This window comes from Trachemys scripta, chromosome 10, assembly GCF_013100865.1.
Source record: "Trachemys scripta elegans isolate TJP31775 chromosome 10, CAS_Tse_1.0, whole genome shotgun sequence".
Classification (NCBI taxonomy): domain Eukaryota; kingdom Metazoa; phylum Chordata; order Testudines; family Emydidae; genus Trachemys; species Trachemys scripta.
Window position 1 is genome coordinate 73,561,588 of NC_048307.1, and position 22,168 is coordinate 73,583,755.

At 49.0% G+C, this 22,168-nt stretch overlaps 1 protein-coding gene across 1 annotated transcript in view; it reads left to right on the plus strand.

The window, feature by feature from the left end:
• SLCO3A1 (solute carrier organic anion transporter family member 3A1) overlaps nt 1-22,168 on the plus strand; it is a 205,579-nt gene that overhangs the window by 142,502 nt on the left and 40,909 nt on the right. Inside the window, exon 3 of the mRNA XM_034783459.1 lies at nt 14,276-14,374. Within this exon, the coding sequence (XP_034639350.1) occupies nt 14,276-14,374 (99 nt within the window). The remainder of the gene's footprint in view (nt 1-14,275; nt 14,375-22,168) is intronic.

Genomic DNA, 22,168 nt, shown 5'->3' on the forward strand with positions numbered 1-22,168 from the left:
TCCTGCACTCAGAGCCCCTACCCCCTCCCACACCCTATCTCCCTACCCCAGCCCGGAGCCCCCTCCCACACTGCAAACCTCTCATTTCTTGCCCTACCCCAGAGCCCTCACCCCCTCCCGCACCCCTGCCCAGCCTGGTGAAAATGAGCGAGGATGGGGGAGAGTGAGTGACGGGGGGCGGGGATGGAGTGAGCGGGGGCGTAGCCTCAGAGAAGGGGCGGGGCAGGGCAGGGTTGTTTGGTTTTCTGCAGTCGGAAAGTTGGCAACCCTAAGAGGCACAGGGAGAACCAGTCACGGGCTTCATTCCGAGTCGGGCGCGGGTTTCTACACCCTGATTTCCTGGAACAGCAGCATCCCGGCTCTGGATCTCAGCCCATCGCCGGCCAGATCAACCACTGTTCCTTCAGAAACCAACACTGGAGCCTCAGTATTGATGCCAGGGACTTGTCTGTCTTGGGGGGGAAACCCAGTGCAATTCTTATCCACCCCCCCGCCCGTTTCTATTCCTAACGTTCTGCTGCTGCACTTGAAGCCAGCTCAGATACTTTTGCCTGTTAGCCCTAGATGTGTATATCTGGGGGCAGGTTGCTCTTAGGCAGAGGATTCTGGGCTCTGGAATTGTACTGCTCTGCCAGCGCTAGGCGTCAAGGAAGGACTAAGGCTTCTGCCGAAGGGAAGGTGATTTTGCTGGGGTGGGTAGGAGTGGGTGTGTATGGTTTTCAGCGGAGAGAGAGGGTAACCTTCTCAGAGGCAGTGTGACTTAGGCGTCCGAGTCATTGTTGAAAATGGGAGTTAGGTTCCTAAATCACAAAGGTGCTTTTGAAAACAATACCCAGAATCTTTATGGGCCAGCGAGTTGCTTTTGTGCCTTGCCCGGAAGCTGTGTGACGAGAGCTACTCTAAATCTAGGTTCCCTGCCTCTCGGTGCTCAGTAGATCCCTACCCTGAGAACAGATTTCTTCTCTCCTCTTCTATGAGTCTCAACTCTATTACTTATTAAACACATACTGTTCGCCTCACACGCGGCCTTGAGAGACGCTATATCTGTCTGCTCACATCACCCCTTCCCCATGCGGGCCCCTCCCTCGAACTAGGGCGGCCAATTTTGGATGGACTTATTCCTGGAGGTTTCATCACACGACATGACCTTTAATTAAAGATTAATTTTTAAATCCTGGAGGCTCCAGGACAATGCTGGAGGATTGGCAACCTTATCTTGAACAGTTGCCCAGCAGGTATTATAGGTGACGAGAAAGGCCTCTGTGTAGGAATATAGGCCCGCATTAGATCTGGGTGAACTATGGTTTTAAATTGAGTTGGGATATAACATGAGCAATAGCCCCAAAGCATGTGACCAGAAAGAATGAGATCATGAGAAAGAAGAGTTGTTGTGTTAAACTTGTAGTGACCCTTCGAAATATTAGTGTTCTCTTATTTCAGGTTGGGCTGAAGTAACAGAAATAAAATGCAGTTCATTGGGTACCAGGTGCAGTAAATAACTGGCTATATAAGAAACTGCTTCATCTGGTCTTAGCTAAGGTCCAGTAACTGGCAATGACATCGCTTGTTTGTTCAAGGATCTAAAAAGGATTCTTAAAGGATTCATTGCTAATCCCTGCCTTGACCAAGCAGGAGCCGACCAATACGAGTCTGAGCACCCCAGGGGTTAGCCTGTTTGTAAATATCTTGATCAAATGTTTATAAATGGTTTGTTAGTGTTTTGATGTAGTCAATTTGCTTATTATTTAGGCCTGGTTAGAGCAGTGGTATAAATAGCATTCCGATTGGATTTAATAAAGGTATTTACAGTTAAATTAGTGCTGTGGTAATAGCCTGCATAAACAATAATAATTCCTGTGATAGGGAGCTAGAAATAACCATCACGATTAGCACTCAACACAGGCACTAATTCAGCAGCACAAGCGTCCCGTGAAGCAGGGAACAGTTAACAACTCTACATGAGGCAAGGAGGTGAATAAGGTAATTTGGCCAAGGCCACTCAGAGACTCAGTGGCAGAGTCTCTTATATGCTAGAGATAATACCTTGCACTCAAGACCCTTTCCATTAGTAGATCTCAGAGTGCTTTACAAAGGAGGGCAGGATAGTTATCCCAATTTTTCAGATAGGGAAACTGAGGCACAGAGCGAGGAAGTGTCTTGCCCAAGGACACCCACCAGGCCATTGACTATAAGAACTTATATGATTGAACTTGGCTGCCAAGACTACGTTGTCTCACTTTAAAGGCCTGTCCCAACCCTAATAATACATAACATTTTCCACATTCGGAGCGCGGCACAGACATCCATGAATGAATCTTCACACAGCCCCGAAGGGAGGGTCAGTACTAGAGTATCGCCAACTCTAAGGGTTCAAAAGTCATGAGTCAGGTGCCTAAAAATTGTGATGATTTTTTTTTTAAACTAATCTAACAAACATGGGCTTCTTTTCTTTGCCTCCTGAGCCTTTAGCTGCCCTCAGGTCAGATTGTGATGCCAAGCTCTTCCCTGCAACCACCAGGACTTATAAACAACGAAAACACAGATTCTCACCTGATTGCATGCCTCTGGGAGCCGGGGCTTTAAGTACAATATCAAATATTGTGAGGGTTGGCAACACTAGTAGTAGTAGGCCGGTTTTACAGTGCGGAAACTGAGGCATGGGGGAGCAAAGGGACTTGGCAAGACCACAGTGTATGTCAGTGGCAGAGTCAGTTTGAGAACTCAGGATTTAATTCCCAACTCTTCCAATGACTTGGTCTGATTGCAGGGGTTGGTAGGAACTAGGAGATGCATTTTGCTAGAACTATATAGTCCATATGTAAAATCATTAATGAGATTTTGTCAGTTTCTTGTGGCTCTCTGCTAGTTCTTGGGATTGCAGGTGCGCCTGCTGGTGGCTAATGTGACACCTGGAAATTCGTAGCTGTTTTTAAAAAAACTGAGTTAATTTTACTATATGCAGTGTAATATGCATTCATTTTACTGGCAGATGGGAATTTAGCACAGAGCTGCCTATTCAAATTCTGTTTGGGATTCCCTCTGGCTTCTTGCACTAGCATTTATTTTGTTTTCTCTTAGTACGATCTAAGCGAATCTGTGAACTCTACAATCCATTTTTAACCCCCCAAAAAATAAGTTGCAGCAAGACTTGATCCCAGACATTTAATGTGTTGAAAATAATAAAGTCAAGGCAGCAAAATCGTCTATCCTGGGGAAAGGATTACTGAATAAATGGCCACGCTTAATGGGACACAGTAAGAGCACTCTCTCCTTTGCGCACAAAGAAGAAACGAGTTACTGAGAGCCCCTAAAATAAACCGTTACTCTGCTTGATCTTAGCCACCAGGATATCACCCTCGCACCTTTTTATATGGCTGCTCTTGTCTACATTGGCTTCTGATGAGCATGTCAAAAGGATGCTGACATCTCAGGGAGACTTGCTAAATAAAGACATCTGCTTCTGTATTTATATTTCTCCTATGATGCCTCAGCACACCTGCTGTGTCACTTCACCTCTCAGCCCCCTTGTTAGCCTTTACCCTGTCATTGTCTCTTGCTTGGGGCTCGTCACTGCATAAGGCCCCAATATACAGCAAAGCTCCTCTTTAAGCACATGGAAAGTTCCGTTGAAGTCAATGGTTAAAGTTAAGCACATCCGTAAGTGCCCTTCTTCATCAGGTCCTAAGCCAGTAACTCTAAATCTTGCAGGGAGCGGTCCATAAATCTATATCCTCCAGGGAATGGGGGTGCATGTGTGTATAAATATTATACGTTACTGTCTTCAAAAACAGCTCAACCATTCTGTCTCAGTCATTCACTAAAATAAATTCAACTTCGGGCAGAGACCAAGCCTGGGAAATTTCGGAATGAGTGAAAACGGGAGGTTAGGAATGGAAACTGTTATGTGACCTTAATTAGAGTTTTGGGTTCTGAATAGTCGATGATCACGTGCACCTTTGCATGAATGCCCTGTGGATAAGAAAATATTGTCACCCTCTTGGCATTTCTCGCCTGCCAGTGCTCTACGCACTTGTCAGGAATGCTGTGAAATATAGCCATCTCTTGATCTTTTGCTTTGGGCATAACCTGGCTTCCCTCGGCTCCAATCCCCCCTCAGAGGCAGCTGCCAGAGTAGTGAAATGGCAGATGGATCGCTCTGCAAGGCATTCCAGTAGAGATCACAGCAAAGCTTTCTGGCTTTGCTCTGACCTGCTTCACTTCATGTTCATCTCTGCAAAGTGCACTCTTCTCCTTTTGCTGAAGCACCTGCACTGGATCTGGCATTTAGTATTTAGCATGTAAGGGTTTTGAAGTAAAGGTTCTTGTTCCATAACCCGTTGCCTTTATCCAGCCCACCACTGTGCACTGGAGCTGCTCTTCTTCACTAGTGATCTCTTCCTGAAAGCGAACGTGAAATGGGTTCCCTAAAGAACAAGCATGTTCGTCCGTGTATTTGTCACGTTGGTGTCTTGTTTCCAGCCAGGAGGCATTTCTGCTGTGAGTTACTGTTCCGTGTTAACTCACTACAGGGTTTCAGGACAGATGCTTCTCCCGCTTCTCATTGCAAACACAGGGGGCTTGAGTTTTCTTCAATATCTCTTAGCCAGCAGTGTGTAGCAGGGTTTGCCTAAGGATTGCTCTGCTTCATTGCCATGTTGAAATCCATTCATTCAGTGGGACGTTTCCCAGCTCTGTCACTGACCTGCTGTGTGACTTCGGGCAGATCATTTCACCTTCCCCGTGCCTCGGTTTCTCCTTATGTGCAATGGGGATAATGATACTTCCTATCACTCCTCCCTTCCCCTCTGTACAGTGCTGGGAGAGTTCTAATGAAAAGCATGACTGAAGTGCTTGGTTTTATTATAATTGACTAGAGCTGGACAGGAATTTTTTGATCAACTTTTTTGGTTGGGAATTGCCGATTTGTTGAAACCAAAACTTGTGGGAAAGGACTGATTTTTTTTTTTTTTTTTTTTTTTTTGTTATACATTTTTCATTTTGAAAAAAAATTGGAAAAAAGTTTCAGGGAGGTCTCATGTTGACATTTTCTACGCACAAAAAAACAACCCCTGTTATGTCTGTTTGAAATGACTTTTGGTTTGACATTTAACTGGCTTTTTTTTTTTAATTAAGACCTTGAAATCAAAACATATAAACTAAATCTTTCTTTCTTTCTTGATTGGATTTTCAATTAGTGAAAATTTTCCAGATTCTGACTTTTCATCCTCATTTGGGAGAGGAAATCTCAAAAGTTTTCCTGGGATGGGAAAACTAATTCCCGCCCAGCTCTGTTACTGACCCTTAATAGGAGTCAAATGCTGAAAACGAGAACCTTCCCCAGTCGGTTAAACATGGGGCACAACAGGTGACTATCACCTGGGAAAACAGAACGCTGACTGGAGTGAGTGCAGCTGGCCCAAAGACCAGGAGAGCTGCATTTCCAAGGCAGCATTGTGTCCACCACTGCTCACGCCTGTTATTGAGGCAGGGAGGTGATGACACTCCTCAGCTGAGCCCAAGCTGGGAGAGGGGAACCAACACAGAGACAACCAAAGGAAGGAGGCTGGCGCCAGTCCTGGGACCCGTTGCAGTCAATGGGAGTTTTGCCACAAATTACAGTGGGGCCAAGATTTAACCCACAATCTCTCTGCTGCTGAAAACAGATCACAGCCTACTTGGAAGAGTAGTTTTCCATTAGCAGGTTAGTATAGCCTAGAGGTCTCCCATGCCCTCCACAGCCAAATGAGGCCAGGTCTACACTACACCCCTAATTCGAACTAAGGTACGCAACTTCAGCTACGTGAATAACGTAGCTGAAGTTCGAAGTACCTTAGTTCGAATTAGTTCGAACTTACCTTGGTCCACACGCGGCAGGCAGGCTCCCCCGTCGACTCCGCGGTACTCCTCTCGGCGAGCTGGAGTACCGCAGTCGACGGCGAGCACTTCCGGGTTCGACTTATCGCGTCCAGACTAGACGCGATAAGTCGAACCCAGAAGTTCGATTTCCAGCTGTCGAACTAGCGGGTAAGTGTAGCCAAGGCCTGAGACTGATTTCAAAGCAAGAGACAAACACTGGAAATGGCCTAACTCAGTGTTTTCCAAACTTGGGACGCCACTTGTGTAGGGAAAGCCCCTGGTGAGCCGGGCAGGTTTGTTTACCTGCTGCATCTGCAGGTCCGGCCGATCACGGCTCCCACTGGCCACAGTCTGCTGCTCCAGGCCAATGGGAGCTGCCGGACCTGCGGACGCGGCAGGTAAACAAACCGACCCAGCCTGCCAGGGGCTTTCCCTACACAAGCGGCGTCCCAAGTTTGGGAAACACTGGCCTAACTAATGGAGTCAGATAGGCCAAGCCACAGGATTCAGGATTTTAAAACACCCTCCTTTCCATACTGTACCCCCTGCCCCCTATGTTTGGGACAGGGTGTTGGTTCAGGCCTATCTCTACTAATAAGTAGCTCCTGCTCCTTGATGGCATTAGGGGCTGTTTGTTGCTGGTGGGTGAGATGGAAGCATTCTTAATGAGTGGGGTCATTAAAGATCACAGAGGAAGGGGGTGACTGGCAAACTTTAACATGGGTTATTCCACTCCCCTAAATCTGGATACAGTATTCTTCAGCACCTGTCCCAAACTATAGTGCATTGTGGCTTACTCTGTTGAACTCTGTCACGGTCCACCTATCTTAGGTACTTCGATGGCCCCCATCACGTAGGGTTACCATCCGTCCGGGTTTCCCCGGACATGTCCGGCTTTTTCAGCGTTAAATGGCCGTCCGGGGGGGATTTCTAATCAAGTAGAAATATCCGGGATTTCCCCCTTCCCCTCAGAGGAGGGCGCAGAGTTGGGGCATGGACTTTGGGGAAGAGGTTGGAATGGGGGTGGAGAAGGGGCGGGGTTGGGGCGGAGCCAAGGGTGGGGAAGGGGCAGGGTTGGGGCAGGGCCGGGGGTGGGACCGGGGCCCCGTGGAGTGTCCTCTTTTTTAAATGTTTGAATATGGTAACCCTACCATCACGGCAGGTATCTGTAATGTATTTGTCCTCACAGCACCCCTGTGAAGTATGGCAGAACTGTTATCCCTATTGTACCCATGAGAAACTGAGGCACAGAGACTAAGTGGCCCACCAAGGTCACACATGAAACTGAACATTTGTCTCACAAATTTGAGGCGATCACCTTAGCCAGTGGCCTGTCTTTCCGCCTCACCTCCATGCCAGGTGCAGAATAGCTGTACGTACGGGCTGTTCTTTGGGAACCTTCTGATGAGTTACATTTTATTTTAAACGGTAATACTGTACAGGCAGTCCTCGGACTCACACTGCAATTGGTTCCTGAACATCATGTCTTAAGTCGAAACGTTGTAACTCGATTTTCACACAGGAACAATGTCAGCTTGAGCGTCGTAAAGTCAAAAGCAACATCAGAAAGTCAAAACAGGATGTCAGTTTAGAAACGTCGTAAATGCTGTTGGTCGTAACTCGAACGTGGTAAACTCGAGGACTACCTTGTAATATATTATTGTTACGTGGAGGGTGTTAAGAGGAGCATGTCGGAGAGCTTCCTGTAGACTTGATTTAAGTGAAAACTTTAAGAGAAGTCAAAACCACAGTTAACTTTGGGGTGGGGGAAGGGTAATTGCAATTAACCTGGAGGTGAAAGATAATTTAATGTTTTAACATAAAATACTTTTAAAATCTTCTTTTAGCAGACACTTTAATCCCACAGTGCCCTCTAGTGGTGAAATTTCAGAATGAACAGTTTTCCGGTGTTCAGTTTTACCAGTCTCTAATGCTTTATCAGCTTGCCTAACACCTTCTTGTTCGCTCCCTGCTTTAGAAAATGGGTCCCCTATGTCACATGCCATTGTCTTGCTCCCTCAGATCTGTCTCTGTCCCTCTCTCGGTCATTGCAGTCCCAAACCAAGCTCTGATTCAAGTGGGCCTGCTTACATACTCCTGGAGTCTGACACAGCTGGAGCTGGGACTTGTGGCTGTACAGGAAAACACCATGAGACAAAACTCAGGCCTTCCTCAGCCCAAACTCCCACTGACTTCAATGACCCCATTGCCGGAGGATTAAGGATTTCAGGGTCTGGCCTCTTGTGACATGCCCCGTGTGACTTACCCCAGCGATCCTGCGTCAGCCGCAAACAGCAGCCTTTGAAAGTTCACAGCTCTCCAGAGAGCGCAAATCACTTTGTGAAAATCAGCAGCTGCAATCCCCCGTCACAAAGAAAGGACTGGTGCCCGCTGGCTCTGGAGAACAGGTCAGACCCAAATCACAGCTGATTTAGCCTGCCTTCTGGGCTCCAGCCCAACACCATGTGTATTTCATTCTAAGCTGCAGAAAGCTACATATCGCCTGCCCTTGTGATGGCCCTGGAACTTGCTGGAAAAGCCTGTCTGCTGACCCGATACTACCCTCGATCCACATACACACTGCCCATTGGGAGTACTGGGAATTTAGTCTTGGCTTTAGTGTGGCTATTAGGACATTGATGTCTGTGGGAGGCTGTCTCCGCTCTAAGCCGTTCTATTGCCCTGTGTGACCTTATCTCAGGAAGAGAGCAATCGCTGTAACTGTTGTAACGATAATATGGGGACGTGTTTGCCTGAGAGCATTGTGCTTCCCAATAGCAAATCATCTGTGTGCAGTCCCTGGGCAAGGGCCCAAAGAGTGCATGTTAGATAAGGTCTCGTTCATATGCTGGGGATCATGTTAAGCCTAAGGGCTGATTCTCACACTGATTTACAAAAGCCATCTCCATTGGCTTCAGTGGTGCTATGCCCATTTTCAGCAGGTGAAATTCTGACCCTGTGTTTGCTCAGACGGGCCTGTTCTTTCCCCGGCCCTGCAGCCCTGTGCACTTGAGAGCACGGAGGCAGGGATTTTGAGACTCACTTCTGCTCATTGCAGCGGGTTAGGCCTAGTGCTTAACCATACGTGCCCCCATATGTAGCCTCTGCTCATACGTACCCTAGAGTGCAATCGGCTTGCACATGGTGTGCTGTGCAAGGACTTGCAGGATCCAGGCCTTAGCGTGTGCCTACAGGTATTTAGCAAGAACTAAGGCTACGTTGTAGTCACGGGTATTTTTAGTAAAAGTCATGGACAGGTCATGGGCAGTAAACAAAAATTCATGGCCCGTGACCTGTCCATGACTTGTACTATATCCCCCTGACTAAAACTTGGGCCGGGGGGCTACGGGTGCTCTGGAGAGGGCAGTCTGGGGCGATGCAGGTGCTGGGGGGTGGCCCAGGACCCATGCTGGTGCTGGGGGGGGATGGGTGGGTAGCTGCGCGTGGCCCAGGACTTCCGCTGGTGCTGGGGGGGGGTGGAAGCCCGGGACCCCCGCTGGCGCTGCAGGAGTGGGGAGTTGGCAGGGCTGGCAGGCTCCCTACCCGGCTCTGACTGGCATGTCCCTGCAGCTCCTAGGGGGAGGGAAGGCCAGGGGGGCTCTGCGCACTGCTCCCACCACAAGCGTCAGCTCCGCAGCTCCCATAGGCTGGGAACTGCAGCCAATGGAAGCTGCAGGGGCGGTGCCTGCAAGCAGGGACAGTGCACAGAGCCCCCGGCCCCTCCGCCTAGGAGCTGCAGGGATATGCCAGCCACTTCCGGAGAAGCCTTCCCCAGGTAAGCACCGCCCCACACCCCAACTCCCTGCCCCAGCGCTGAGGCCCCCTCGAACAGTCAGGCAGTCCCTGAGCCAGCCGCACTGGCCACTGCAAAAGTCATGGACTCCGTGACCTCCGTGACAGACACGCAGCCTTAGCAATAACACATATAGGGCTAATTCGCAATGGATCCCCCAGTCAACAAAACTCTGACTTTGCATGCGCACACAATTATTATTACTGTCTAGCACTATTATGATGATTAATATTACATAGTGGCATATAAACAAATGATGAGTGCACAATTCTGTGCATACCCACACACACACACAGCAGATCCTTGTCCATTCCCATGTTGACTGGCAAAGCACCTGGGAATCAGTGAACCTTGTGAACTAGCGAAAAAGTGTTCAAACACGCTGATAACGCCTGAATTCTGCATTGCAAAAAGTGTGCTGCTTTCCTTTCCTTTTGTCAGTTGCGGTTTGGTTTGAATGCTGATGCCGTGGAGAGTTTGAGTAAGTGTATTGTGGGGAATTTGATAAAAGTACCATTGTCTCCGTCACTTACGGCTTTGCTGGAGTGCAGGTAGATGGGGGAGATCCTGCCAGCTTTAGTGCAGAGCAGGGGTCGGCAACCTTTCAGAAGCGGTGTGCCGAGTCTTCATTTATTCACTCTAATTTAAGGTTTCGCATGCCAGTAATATATTTTAACGTTTTTAGAAGGTCTCTTTCTATAAGTCTATAATATATAACGAAACTATTGTTGTATGTAAAGTAATTAAGGTTTTTAAAATGTTTAAGAAGCTTCATTTAAAATTAAATTAAAGTGCAGAGCCCCCCGAACCGATGGCCAGGACCCAGGCAGTGTGAGTGCCACTGAAAATCAGCTCGCGTGCTGCCTTTGGCACCCGTGCCATAGGTTGCCTACCTCTGGTGTAGAGTTTCAGGTTAGTGAGGTTCTCCTGCACGTTCACTGTGCCATATGCCTGAGTCTGAAATGTGGCAGATGGCCACGTGGGATCGTATCTAGCAATCTCCAGCACACAGTCTGAAGTGGGGACTGAATGGGATTTATCTTAGCTCAAGATCAGCGCTTCCCATCATGCTGAGTTCAGCCATGCTCTGCAGGCTGTGATTTATTCTTTCTCAGTAGGTCTATTGCAATGTTACCTTTGACTCTCAAAGTGCGTCAAGACAATATTACAAGTGAATCCTCTTAGATAACTAGTAACATCAAGAAGTGTTTTCCCTTTAAAAACCATCCACCTCGTTAACGGCACCAGGCTTGCATGGTGCTTTGGACAAATCCAGCCCTAGCACTGCCTCCATCCCCTCTCGCTGTATCTAGAGACGCTCCCTTTCCCTCTGCCCTCGCCCCATCCCGTCCATCCATGTCACTGCCACCCATAAACAAATCCACTGGCCCCACAGTACTCCAGGGGCCAGCAGAAAGTTGATCTGCTTATTTTTAGAAACCTCTGCAGTCTTCATCCAGCACCCCCCCCCCATAGCACCAGCTTCCTTCATGCATTTTTACACTGATGGCAAGAGACCCTTCTCCTCTGCAGCTCTCACCCCCTGCAACAGTTTTCCCTGGACCCCACTTACCCAAGGTCACACCCATAGTTTGCACTGGAGAGGGGAATCAAATCCTGATCTCTCAGCCTGGTGCTTTAACCGCAAGGCCGTCATCTCTCCCTTGCATCATTTACAAAAATCTCCTCAGAAACCCTCTCTTTTCTCCCGGCCTCTCCCTTTCTCGCTCCCCTTATTGGTCTTGATTTCGGTACCAGTATCGGTGAGCTCTGTTTGCGCGCGAGACGCTGGAGGAGATAATGGTTGCTCCGTGGCATCAGTTATTAAAGTCAAGCCGCGCTCTTGAAGGAACTAATATGCTCCGAACTTAGGCAAAGTTATTTCTGGCCAGGCAAACTCTTCCATTCTGCCCAGCCAGGCTTTCGTCAGAGGACGTGGGGGGGGGGGGTTTCAGTAGCCTTGGTGTTCCTTCATGGGTATTAACAGACCGCTGCTTTTCTCCAGCTCCTCTCTGCCCCCAGCTGTGCAGATCATTTCTCTGATTGCTGAGAACTGCGCTATGAGAAAATGCTTCAGGATGAAATAATGTTTCGGGTTAAAGGGCTGGGAGGCTGCGGTTAACCAGTGCGTTACCGATCCGCCGAGGTGTCAGGGCAGCGGCAGACAGCTTCCCTGGATGGCTTCGCAGAGGGGACAAGGGATGTATCCCACTGCCAAACTGAAGTGTGAGTTCGATATACAGAGCACAGGCAAAGGCAGGGTGGTGGGGAGAGAAATGTCCCAGCTGCACTGGGACTCAGATAGCAACTTGCAGGCCCCAGGGGGGAATGAGCCCCATTCAGCTCCTCTCATGTCAAGCCAACACCCCCTTCACCCGCCCCCATGAACAGTATGATGCTGGGGCACATCAGTGGAGTGGCAGGGTGGGAGCTGCAACTTTCAGGGAGCATTTCAACAGCTGAAAAGGCACATTTACACCATCTATTATACCAGCTCAATATGTCAGGGATAGGCTGGCCCCAGGCCTGTCTGGTAAATGGACAGTATTAAACCTGGCTGGACACAGATGAGGATTTCTCTGATGGAATCTGCCATGGGAAAAAAGTTGTCTGCTTTAGCTTGTGCTCGTAGCAAGGCATCCTGGGAAATGACCCTACCAGTTGAGACCTGGGCACAATTGGCTACTAAGCTATTTGATGCACTTACCATGGAAATCAGGGTCCAGACACCCCAACAGAAGAACAGGGTCTGAACCCCAAATAATAAGCAATTGAATTAACTGCTCATATACAATGTTGTTGTGCATAAAAAATATACCGAGTAAGGTCTCTTATGAAAGCTTGTAATGTTCTGAACTTAATGGTCATTATGAGATATGTTTACAAACTGTGGTCATGAGTTCATGCATTTGTCTGTGTATATAAAACTGTACTCCTAATTAGTGCTACACTAATGCTAGTGCTATGCGGAGGTGGGCAGTCAGCCAGGGAGGGGCTGCCTCCCCAACCAGATGAGACTAGCTCTAAGCACCAAGGAGAAGACAAATGGTGGGGCATTACAGTTAATGGGAAGACATTGAGACACCCTGGCTATCAAGTCAAGAGGGAACTTCTCCTGCTCTCCGTGACCATGCAAGAGAGAGAGAGACACACAGAGAGAGAACTGCAAACCCTTTTAAAAGGGAAGGGTTTGGAAGTGAAATCTAGCCAGAAACTGAGGGACAGCATCTAGGCGGGAAGCTGTCTGGGAAACACTAATCGCCCTTGCAGTTACGAGGTCTGCTGGTGTAACCCACACGCCTCCTGGGCGTGGTGTTCTGTTCCATCTAGTGGCACCGAGACCACTTAGAGAGAGAGATAAAATGAGTCTCCTCTACAGCCTTTGCTAACAGCAAGTTGGCTTTTAGCTCATGCTGTAGAGCCTCATGCACTAAGCTCCAGAGATCCCCGGTTCGATCCTGCCCGCTGACGACCGGGGTCTGTCGGCATTACAGTGGGACGCTGTTCAAAGGCAATAGGTACCTTGTATTAAAACAGGGGTTTCATCTAATTTAAAAGTGTAAAGCCTGAGGTTCCATTTTGATGTTTGTTTTCTGTGTAACTTGCATGTGTTTGCTTCCCCTCACGATTTCATCTTTGGCTCTGGGGGTTTTCTGCTTAATCAGCTTTTTGTTCATTTTTACCCCGAGCAGGTCTCTGGTATGCAAACTGTATGGAGTGTGCATGTCCGAGCAGGCTGGGGGCTGGTTTCACACCTTGGGGGGCTGATGAACCAGAAGGGAAAAGTCTGAGTATCCGTTAGTTAAGAACTTGGCGTAGACAGGTTTGGGGAGACTCGGGACCGGAAGGGCTTGGGGTCACTGGCAAAGTGTAACTAGGCTGAGGAAGCCAGGATAAGACTTTGTGCTTGTGGAGCGGCTAGTGGTGTCAAGGCTCTGAACCAAAGATGCCCAGCATAAAGGCACCAAAATTACAGGGCAGGAGGTGACAGAACCTCTTCCTGGTCTGGTTGGTCCCCAAAATGTCTCACTTACAAACCATCCCTTCAGGTGTATAGAAATCCTTCCTGGCATTCAACTCCACCCATCCCTCTCCTCTGAGGAGCTGGGGCAGAGCAGAGAGCGTTATGAGGGAGCCCTTGTGTTCAAAGCGAGTGTCCAACCGGCATGACATCTCCATGCTCTACAACAGTGTTTCTCAAACTGGAGGTCTCGACCCAAAAGGGGGTCACAAGGCTATTGTAGGGGGATCACGAGATCACAACAATGTCGTTGGGGGTAAAGAGGAGTTGGGGGGGGATACAGCAGCTGCCGCTCTCTGGCCACCCTGCTCTGAAGGCAGCACGACCACCAGCAGCACTGCAGACATAAGGGTGGCAATACCATGAGTATGCACCTATGATTATGTACAGTAATTTGCTATCACTTGCGGGGGGGAGGGGCGTCACAGCCTGAAATATTTTCAAAGGGCGGCCCAGCAAAAAAACGTTTGAGAACCCCGCTCTACAATATTCTTTGGAAGCAAATCTTGACTCGATGTCAGTACGGCCTGGATTTGGCCCAATGTGTGATGAACGATTTGTGCCTAGTGTTTAATTTCCCTGTGTTGTTTTCTGCTTCTTTGCAGGGATCCTGTTTACAATGCTGGTATTTGGACCAGCCTGTGGATTTATCTTGGGCTCCTTCTGTACCAAAATCTATGTGGACGCTGTCTTCATTGACACAAGTAAGGCGAATTGTTTCTGAGTTGCTGTTAAAGAGCATTAACGATGTATTGCAGGACTACGATGTTGCGATTCACTCATAAAGCCCCCTCTTGCTGAGTCTCTTAGGCTCATGAGCATAACAAGGCACAAGGAGATCCTTTTGAGTGAGACTCAGCTGCTGGGTGGGATTCAAAGCCTTTCACCTCGATTCCAGTGGAGAAGAAGTTGGAAGTGGCTGGAAGTTGTTCCCATCTGGGGTGGTTTGGAATCTTATGTTAAAAATGAGTCTGATGGGATCACAGCCCAGTTCTTAGTAGACCGACGTCCGCATCAAGATGCCACCATCACAGCTGGTGCTAGCTAGCTCCCATGTATGCAGCCTGCACCAAGGGACTGAGGACAATATAGGCCATGGAGAACAAACCCCCCATTTTGCCACTACAGGAAGTCTTTGCAACCTAGGGTAGAGTAGGGTGACCAGATGTCCCGATTTTATAGGGACAGTCCTGATTTTTGGGTCTTTTTCTTATATAGGCTCCTATTCCCCCCCCCCCACACACACACACACACCCCTCCTGTCCCGATTTTTCACATTTGCTGTCTGGTCACCCTAGGGTAGAGGCATATCAATAAGGAAGTTTCTGGGGCTTTCTGTGCGCTACCTCTCTTGGTGATAGTTGCTACGTGACTCTCCTCCCTGAACCCTGTTCTTTATTTTTTCACAGTTAATGATATTCTGAATATTTCTCTCTCTCAATCTTTCTGTCTCCTCTTCTATTATTAGAGATATTATTCTTTTTGTCAGTAGAGTCCAGTTACACCAGGGGTGGGCAAACTTTTTGGCCCGAGGGCCACATCTGGGTGGGGAAATTGCATGTGGGGCCATGAATGTAGGGCTGGGGCAGGGAGTTGGGGTGTGGAAGGGGTCCAGAGTGCGGGAGGGGGCTCAGGGCAGGGAGTTGGGGTGTAGGAGGGGGCGCGGTGTATAGGAAGGGGCTCAGGGCAGGAGATTGGGGGGCAGGAGGGGTGCGGGGTGCAGCAGGAGGCTCAGGGCAGGGGGTTGGGTGCAGGAGAGGTTCAGGGTGTGGGCTCCAGCCCGGCGCCACTTACCTGGAGCGGCTCCTTGGTGGCAGCGGCACGCACCAGAGCCAAGACAGGCTCCCTGCCTGCCCTGTCCCTGTGTCGCTCCCGGAAGCGATCAGCACCACGTCCCTGTGGCCCCTGGGGGGCGGGGTGAACAGAGGGCTCCGTGCTCTGCCCTCACCTACGGGTACCTTCCCCGAAGCTCCCATTGACCATGGTTCCCCGTTCCCGGCCAATGGGAGCTGCGGGGGGCAGTGCCTGCAGGCGAGGGCAGCTTGCAGCGCCCTCTGCCCCACTCCCCCCCCCCCCCCCAGCGGCCACAGGGACGTGGTGCTGGACATCCGGGAGCAGCGCAAGGACTACGGTGCCACTGGGGTGGCAATCCTGCGGGCCAGATTCAAAGCCCTGACAGGCCGGATCCGGTCCGTGGGCCGTAGTTTGCCCAACCCTGAGTTACACTGTCCATTAGCCCAGCATGCCTCTGAAAGGGGAAGAGGAAAGAAACAATAGGGTGATAGGTAATAAAAATGTTCATGATCCAAGACAGGAAATTCAAATCATTTATTATTTAGAGCCTGATCCAGTAAAGACTTAGCACACACTTAATTTTATGCCTGGGAGTAATTCAATTGAAGCCAATGCAATAACTTCAGTCAGTGGGCCTACTTGTGAGTGGAAAGCAAGCTCATAGATAAGACTTGATAGAACCTTGGTATTAATTATGGGGGGTAAAGCCCTCACTAAAGCAAATAGTAATTCCTGCCAGGATGCTGATAAAACTTAGCAACAGAAAAATGTCTTAATTAGAGCTGGTTAAAAATATTTTTGAATTAGGGGACGTTTTTTATGAAAAATGTTTGTGGATTTGAAAATTTCCAAAATTATTGATGAAATGATTCAAAATGAAAATATTTCTGTTTGGTTTGTTCTTGCTTGCCATTGGAAAACGGGATGGGGTTATGAACAGGGGAGGAAAAGCCTGAAAAATACAAAATGAAAATTTCCAAGGTCACTGGAAATGATCGCTTTTCATTTTGAATCATTTCATCAAAAAATTGCACCGAGGTTTAGAATGAAATGAAATGTTTCATTTTGTTTTTTATTGGAAAAGAATTCCCACTTTTGTGACAAAGCGTACCAGTAATAATACTCTCACCTTATTCCATTAGCCAAAGATAAAACTTCAGGGGAGGTAGGTCAGGGACTCCGAGCTGTTATCCCCATGTGACCAATGGGGAAAAGGATGCAATGCGATAGGTCATTTGCCCTGGGTTTCCCAGTAAGACAGTACTGGGGAGGAGACCAAGGAGTCTTGATTCCCTGCTTTCACTAGCTCATACTTCCCCTGCATGGGGAAAAGAGGGAAAAAGAAAAAATACATTAAAAGGGGTGAGGAAAATACGTTTTGCCTTTGCAATATCTTTCGCCATTCCACAAACTCAGACTATTAGAAAGAACAGGAGTACTTGTGGCACCTTAGAGACTAACAAATTTATTAGAGCATAAGCTTTCGTGGACTACAGCCCACTTCTTCGGATGCATATAGAATGGAACATATATTAGACTATTAGGAAGTCGGGTGCTGGTCCCTGACAGAGGCTGGATCTTAGTTGGATCAATAGGCTGATCCACGTGGCAGCTCTTATGTGCAAATGTCAAAACGTTTGCAAGTATCTTCTATGTCCTGCTTAAATTTTGTAGGTGGATGGGTACGTTATTATTTAAAAACCTAGGGCTTACAGTAGACGAGAATCTGGATATGAGTCGACAGTGTGCCCTTGTTGCCAAGAAGGCTAACGGCATTTTGGGCTGTATAAGTAGGGGTATTGCCAGCAGATTGAGGTACGTGATCATTCCCCTCTATTCGACATTGGTGAGGCTTCATCTGGAGTACTGTGTCCAGTTTTGAGCCCCACACTACAAGAAGGATGTGGAAAACTTGGAAAGAGTCCAGCGGAGGGCAACACAAATGATTAGGGGGCTGGAGCACATGACTTATGAGGAGAGGCTGAGGGAACTGGGATTGTTTAGTCTGCAGAAGAGAAGAATGAGGGGGGATTTGATAGCTGCTTTCAATTACCTGAAAGGGGGTTCCAAAGAGGATGGATCTAGACTGTTCTCAGTGGTAGCAGATGACAGAACAAGGAGTAATGGTCTCACGTTGCAGTGGGGGAGGTTTAGGTTGGATATTAGGAATAACTTTTTCACTAGGAGGGTGGTGAAGCAATGGAATGCGTTACCTAGGGAGGTGGTGGAATCTCCTTCCTTAGAGGTTTTTAAGGTCAGGCTTGACAAAGCCCTGGCTGGGATGATTTAGTTGGGGATTGGTCCTGCTTTGAGCAGGGGGTTGGACTAGATGACCTCCCGAGGTCCCTTCCAACCCTGATATTCTAGGATTCTATGAAAAAGCAGAATCCTTTGTTCATTGCCAGTGTCATTCCTTTGCCACCAGAGGGTGCTATAAACCAACCAATCCTCTCCTCTGCTTTCCTGACTGCTTGACTAGATAACAAACCTGGGGCTTCTCCCCTTTTGTAGAACTTTTCTCTGCCTTGTTCAGAGGCCTTTGCCTATGTCTCCACTCCACCACATCCCAACAGGCTCTATCAGCGTCTCTCATCTTGCTTCAGGGATGTTGTCCCCTTTGGGAGCGTGCTGCGCTTCTGTGACATCGCAACACCAGAAATATGGAATTTTGTACATCCCGTCAGGCTGCCTTGCAGGGCTCGGAACTGGCCTATGAAAATTGGCTCAAAGGTGTGGAGCAGCCACTGTGTCTTGCTCTATCATACACAAGGGGCATGTACAAATTCATCTGAAAACCAAACACTCACTGGCTTTCTTTGTGCTGCTTGCCCACCTGTAAATATAACTTACTGGGCAGCGCCTCTGACTGCCCAGCCTCCCTGCCAGGGAGCTCCTTGCTCAAACATTGAGTGGGCCCATTTAATCCATTGATTTCAGTGGAGTTAAACCAATGATGAATTTGGCCCTATAATAATAATACCTAGCTCTTCTAATACATAGCGCTTTTCATCAGTCGCTCTCAAACCACTTTACAAAGGAGGTCAGTAGCATCACCCCCATTTTACAGATGGGGAAACTGAGGCACAGAGAGGGGGAAGTGGCTTGCCCAGGGTCACCCAGCAGGCCAGTGGAAGAATCAGGAATTAGAACCTAAGTTACCTGAGTCCCAGTTCAGTGCTCTGCCCACTAAGCCATACTGCCTCATAGACAGAGTAGCCCTCCTTTAACCATGCACACATCAGACTACTGAGTCTAAACCACTCCGGAGTATACATGACCACATTTACTGCTGAACAATAAAATCAAATATGGCCTGTTCCTAGTACCACTATGGCACTGCTGACGAGGGCATTGGACCATGATCTTTGGGAAACCCGGAGGGATGGTATGGTTCAGTCGATTATTAGGGGTATAGAGAGCTTTCTAGATCTGGCCTGGGCGCTTGGTGACAGCCTGTTATTGTCAGCTGAGGGTTGTTCGGAGGTCTCCTGGATGGAAACCAAACTGGCGGCCTAAGTCCATTTTCAGATGGATGAGGGTGTCCACATCCCAGCTGGACCTGCAGTCTCAGCACAGCGGCCAGTAAATGAATGTTCCAGGAGACTGAACGGTGCTCTTATCCCGAGGCCAGGGCTCAGGCACGGTGACAGAGCAGTGCGGGGGAGAGATTGTGGCTCCATTGCCCATGCTGCACCTGTCTGGGGAATATGCAGAAGGCCTGGCTGTCAATCTGGCACCATTCCCAGGAGCTGAAGAAATGCATCTCGGAGGGGGGAAATAATGGGCACGAATTCAGTCCCTCAAAAATGAAAATATTTTCGAGCTCTACAGTATTTTCCCCTGGGACTGAAGAGTCTCCTTCCCTTTCCTCTTGAGAGACAACTTGATTACTTCACTTCAGACACAGCTTTTCAGATTGACTATAACACAAGACACACAGAGGAGATTGTTATTCGAGCCGCACACGCGCGCAAACCCCCACCAAGAATGAGCTCCCGAGAGCTGAGACACACATTGGCCTTGCTTTCCCAGGGGATCTCCTCAGTCAGAGGACACAATGTTATGGTTTCCATCTGAAATACAATTTCTCATCTGCCACAGATTTTATTCCCCCAAATGACTGTCATGCTTTACAGATGGGCTTTTTGGTGTGTGCTGATTGATTGCCAGGGGTGAGGGCGTGGGGGGGTTACAGACTGGGAGCCAAGACATCCCGTCCTGGTCTAGTAATCTCACCCAGGAAACAGGTTGCAGCCATGGCCTTCAGTGAAGCCGGACCTATTACTGGCTTGGAATAACAGGGGAAACTGAGGAGCAAGGCAAAAAGGCTCCCATACATGCTCAGTAGAGTGTGCCTATCATTCCCCTGCACGCAGCTGGATGGCCACGCTAAGCACATTCAGAGTGAGAGTCAGGCATGGGGTGGTCTCATACGCTCACCAGAGCAAGAAGCTCTCCAGGGAGGCTGTCCCACCGATGGATGTGGGTGGCTGAGGGGCCTCAGAGTAACACATTCCAGGGGCTCAGAAGTTACTGGGTGATGTCCAGCCCAGCCTCACTAATTCACACAGGTACCTTAGGTTCAGGGAGACCAGGTGCCAGGTACTGAATTTGGGCAGTAAGTGAGTGAGCAAATGCCAAAGGGAGGAGCAAGGCCGATGCATCACTAAATGTGCTTTATTCATCCATTTAATTTTGATTTGTTATGAGAGCACCTAGGTGCCCCACCTGAGATCAGCCCAATTGTGCTAGGTGCTGTACAAACAGAGTGAGAGCCAGTCCCTGCCGTGAAGAGCTTACACTTTAAATAGACGAAACAGACAGTAGATGGAAGGGGAAACAGAGCCATGAGGAGATGAAGTGATTGGGCCACGATCCCTCAGCAGATCAGTGACAGAGCCTCAGAAACAGTACCCAGATCTCCTGACTCTCAGCCCAGAGCTCTAGCCATTGGACTATGCTGCCTCTCATCTTTTGCCAATTGCCCTTCAATTTTCATTGCTCATGATGGTACCTAGATTTACAGATTTTTTTAAGGCCAGAAGGGACCATTGTGATCATCATCAACACAGGCCAGAGAACTTCCCCCAAAATAATTCCCAAAGCAGATCTTTTAGAAAAACATCCAATCTTGATTTAAAAATTGTCAGTGATGGAGACTCCACCATGTCCCTTGGTAAATTGTCCCAATGATTAATTACTCTCACCATTAAAAATTTACGCCTTTTTTCCAGTCTGAATTTGTCTAGCTTCAACTTCCAGCCACTAGATCATGTTAGACCTTTCTCTGCTACACTGGAGAGCCCACATCAGTAAGTGCATGGGAGTGTAGGTTGTAATACAAGACTGATTGAACCAACTGCTCGGGAAGTCTTTTGCTGAGAGGTGGGGCCCAAACAAGTCTGGTGTGGATGACAGTGCGTGCAGTGGAGCGGGTTTCACAGCCTGGTCACAATGACAGGCGGGAGCAGCGGAATTGGGGGGCAGAGAGGGATAGAACCCCCACAATGGAAATGTTGGAGGGCTGATGTATGGAGCCCCCCTCCCCCAATGTTTTCCGCCCCCACAATATCTCGCTGAGGTGAGGGGGACCCGGCTATGTTTCTACTTCTGCATGCATGCGTTGTGGGGGTGGGACTAGGAGGAGGGCCTGGAGCAACCGTCTCGGCACACAAGACCAGGCCGGCTGCTGGGGAGCAGGTAGGGTCAGCGCTCCTCTCCCTGCCCTGCGGCCACCAGGATTCCTGTGGAGATGCCTGGCCTGAGGGAGGGATGGGAGCATGAGTGCCAGCTGCTGGGGAGGGGTGGGGGACGGGACCAGCACTTGGGCAGGGGGGATCGGCACACAGGGTGCCGGAGGGGAAGCACAGCGTGCTGGGCACCGTCTGCCGAGGAACTGCCATAGAAATGGCAATAGGAACTGTCTTCCCAGCCTGGAGCCAGCCCCTCTCCTCCCCTCCTTTCCCCCCACAGCTGAGACTCCCCCTCCTATTCCTCTGCTCCCCCATTCACAGCGAGCCACCACCCCACCGCCACCAGCGACAGGTCTTCACTCGAGGAGCAATGGCGTAACTTTCTGGAATGCAAAAGAGCAGGGCAGGTTCCTTCCCAGTTGCCTTTCTTGGTGTTTCCTTCCTTTTCCGTCCCTTGTGTGTCTCCGAGACTTGGCGTCCGTCGCTTTGTACCGCATGTGAAATCTGAAAGTGATCGTGAAACCTGCAATGAGAAAACTGCTGAGCGGGGAGCTTGTTTCCTGTGTGTTTGTGCAGCACCTACAAATAACAGTAGCGTGAGCAGGGGTGTGTAATTGGGGAGGGGTGAGTGATCTTGGGGCAGTGTCATGGAGCAGATCGCTGTTCAGACCCCTTGCCACTGATAGATAACGGTCACTTCAGCTAGCTGTTTCCAGTCGGCAAGCTTGTGTCACGCAGAAAAGCCAAGGGGCCTTTCTGAGTTTCAGAAGCATTCAGCCCTAAAACGTGTGATCCAGATCCTTCCATCCCTCTTCATCAGTAATAATATTAACTCACAGGTCTATGACCGACAGGTCCCAGTCAGGATCAAGACCCCATTCTGCTAGGTGTTGTACAAGCCAAGGTGCCAGGTTCCTTGCCCCAAGCAGTATCTCTCTGTGTCTGTTTTATACCTAGATTGCTACTCAGTGGGGGTACCCTGGGGTTAACTTTAGCCCTCTGGGTCTTTAA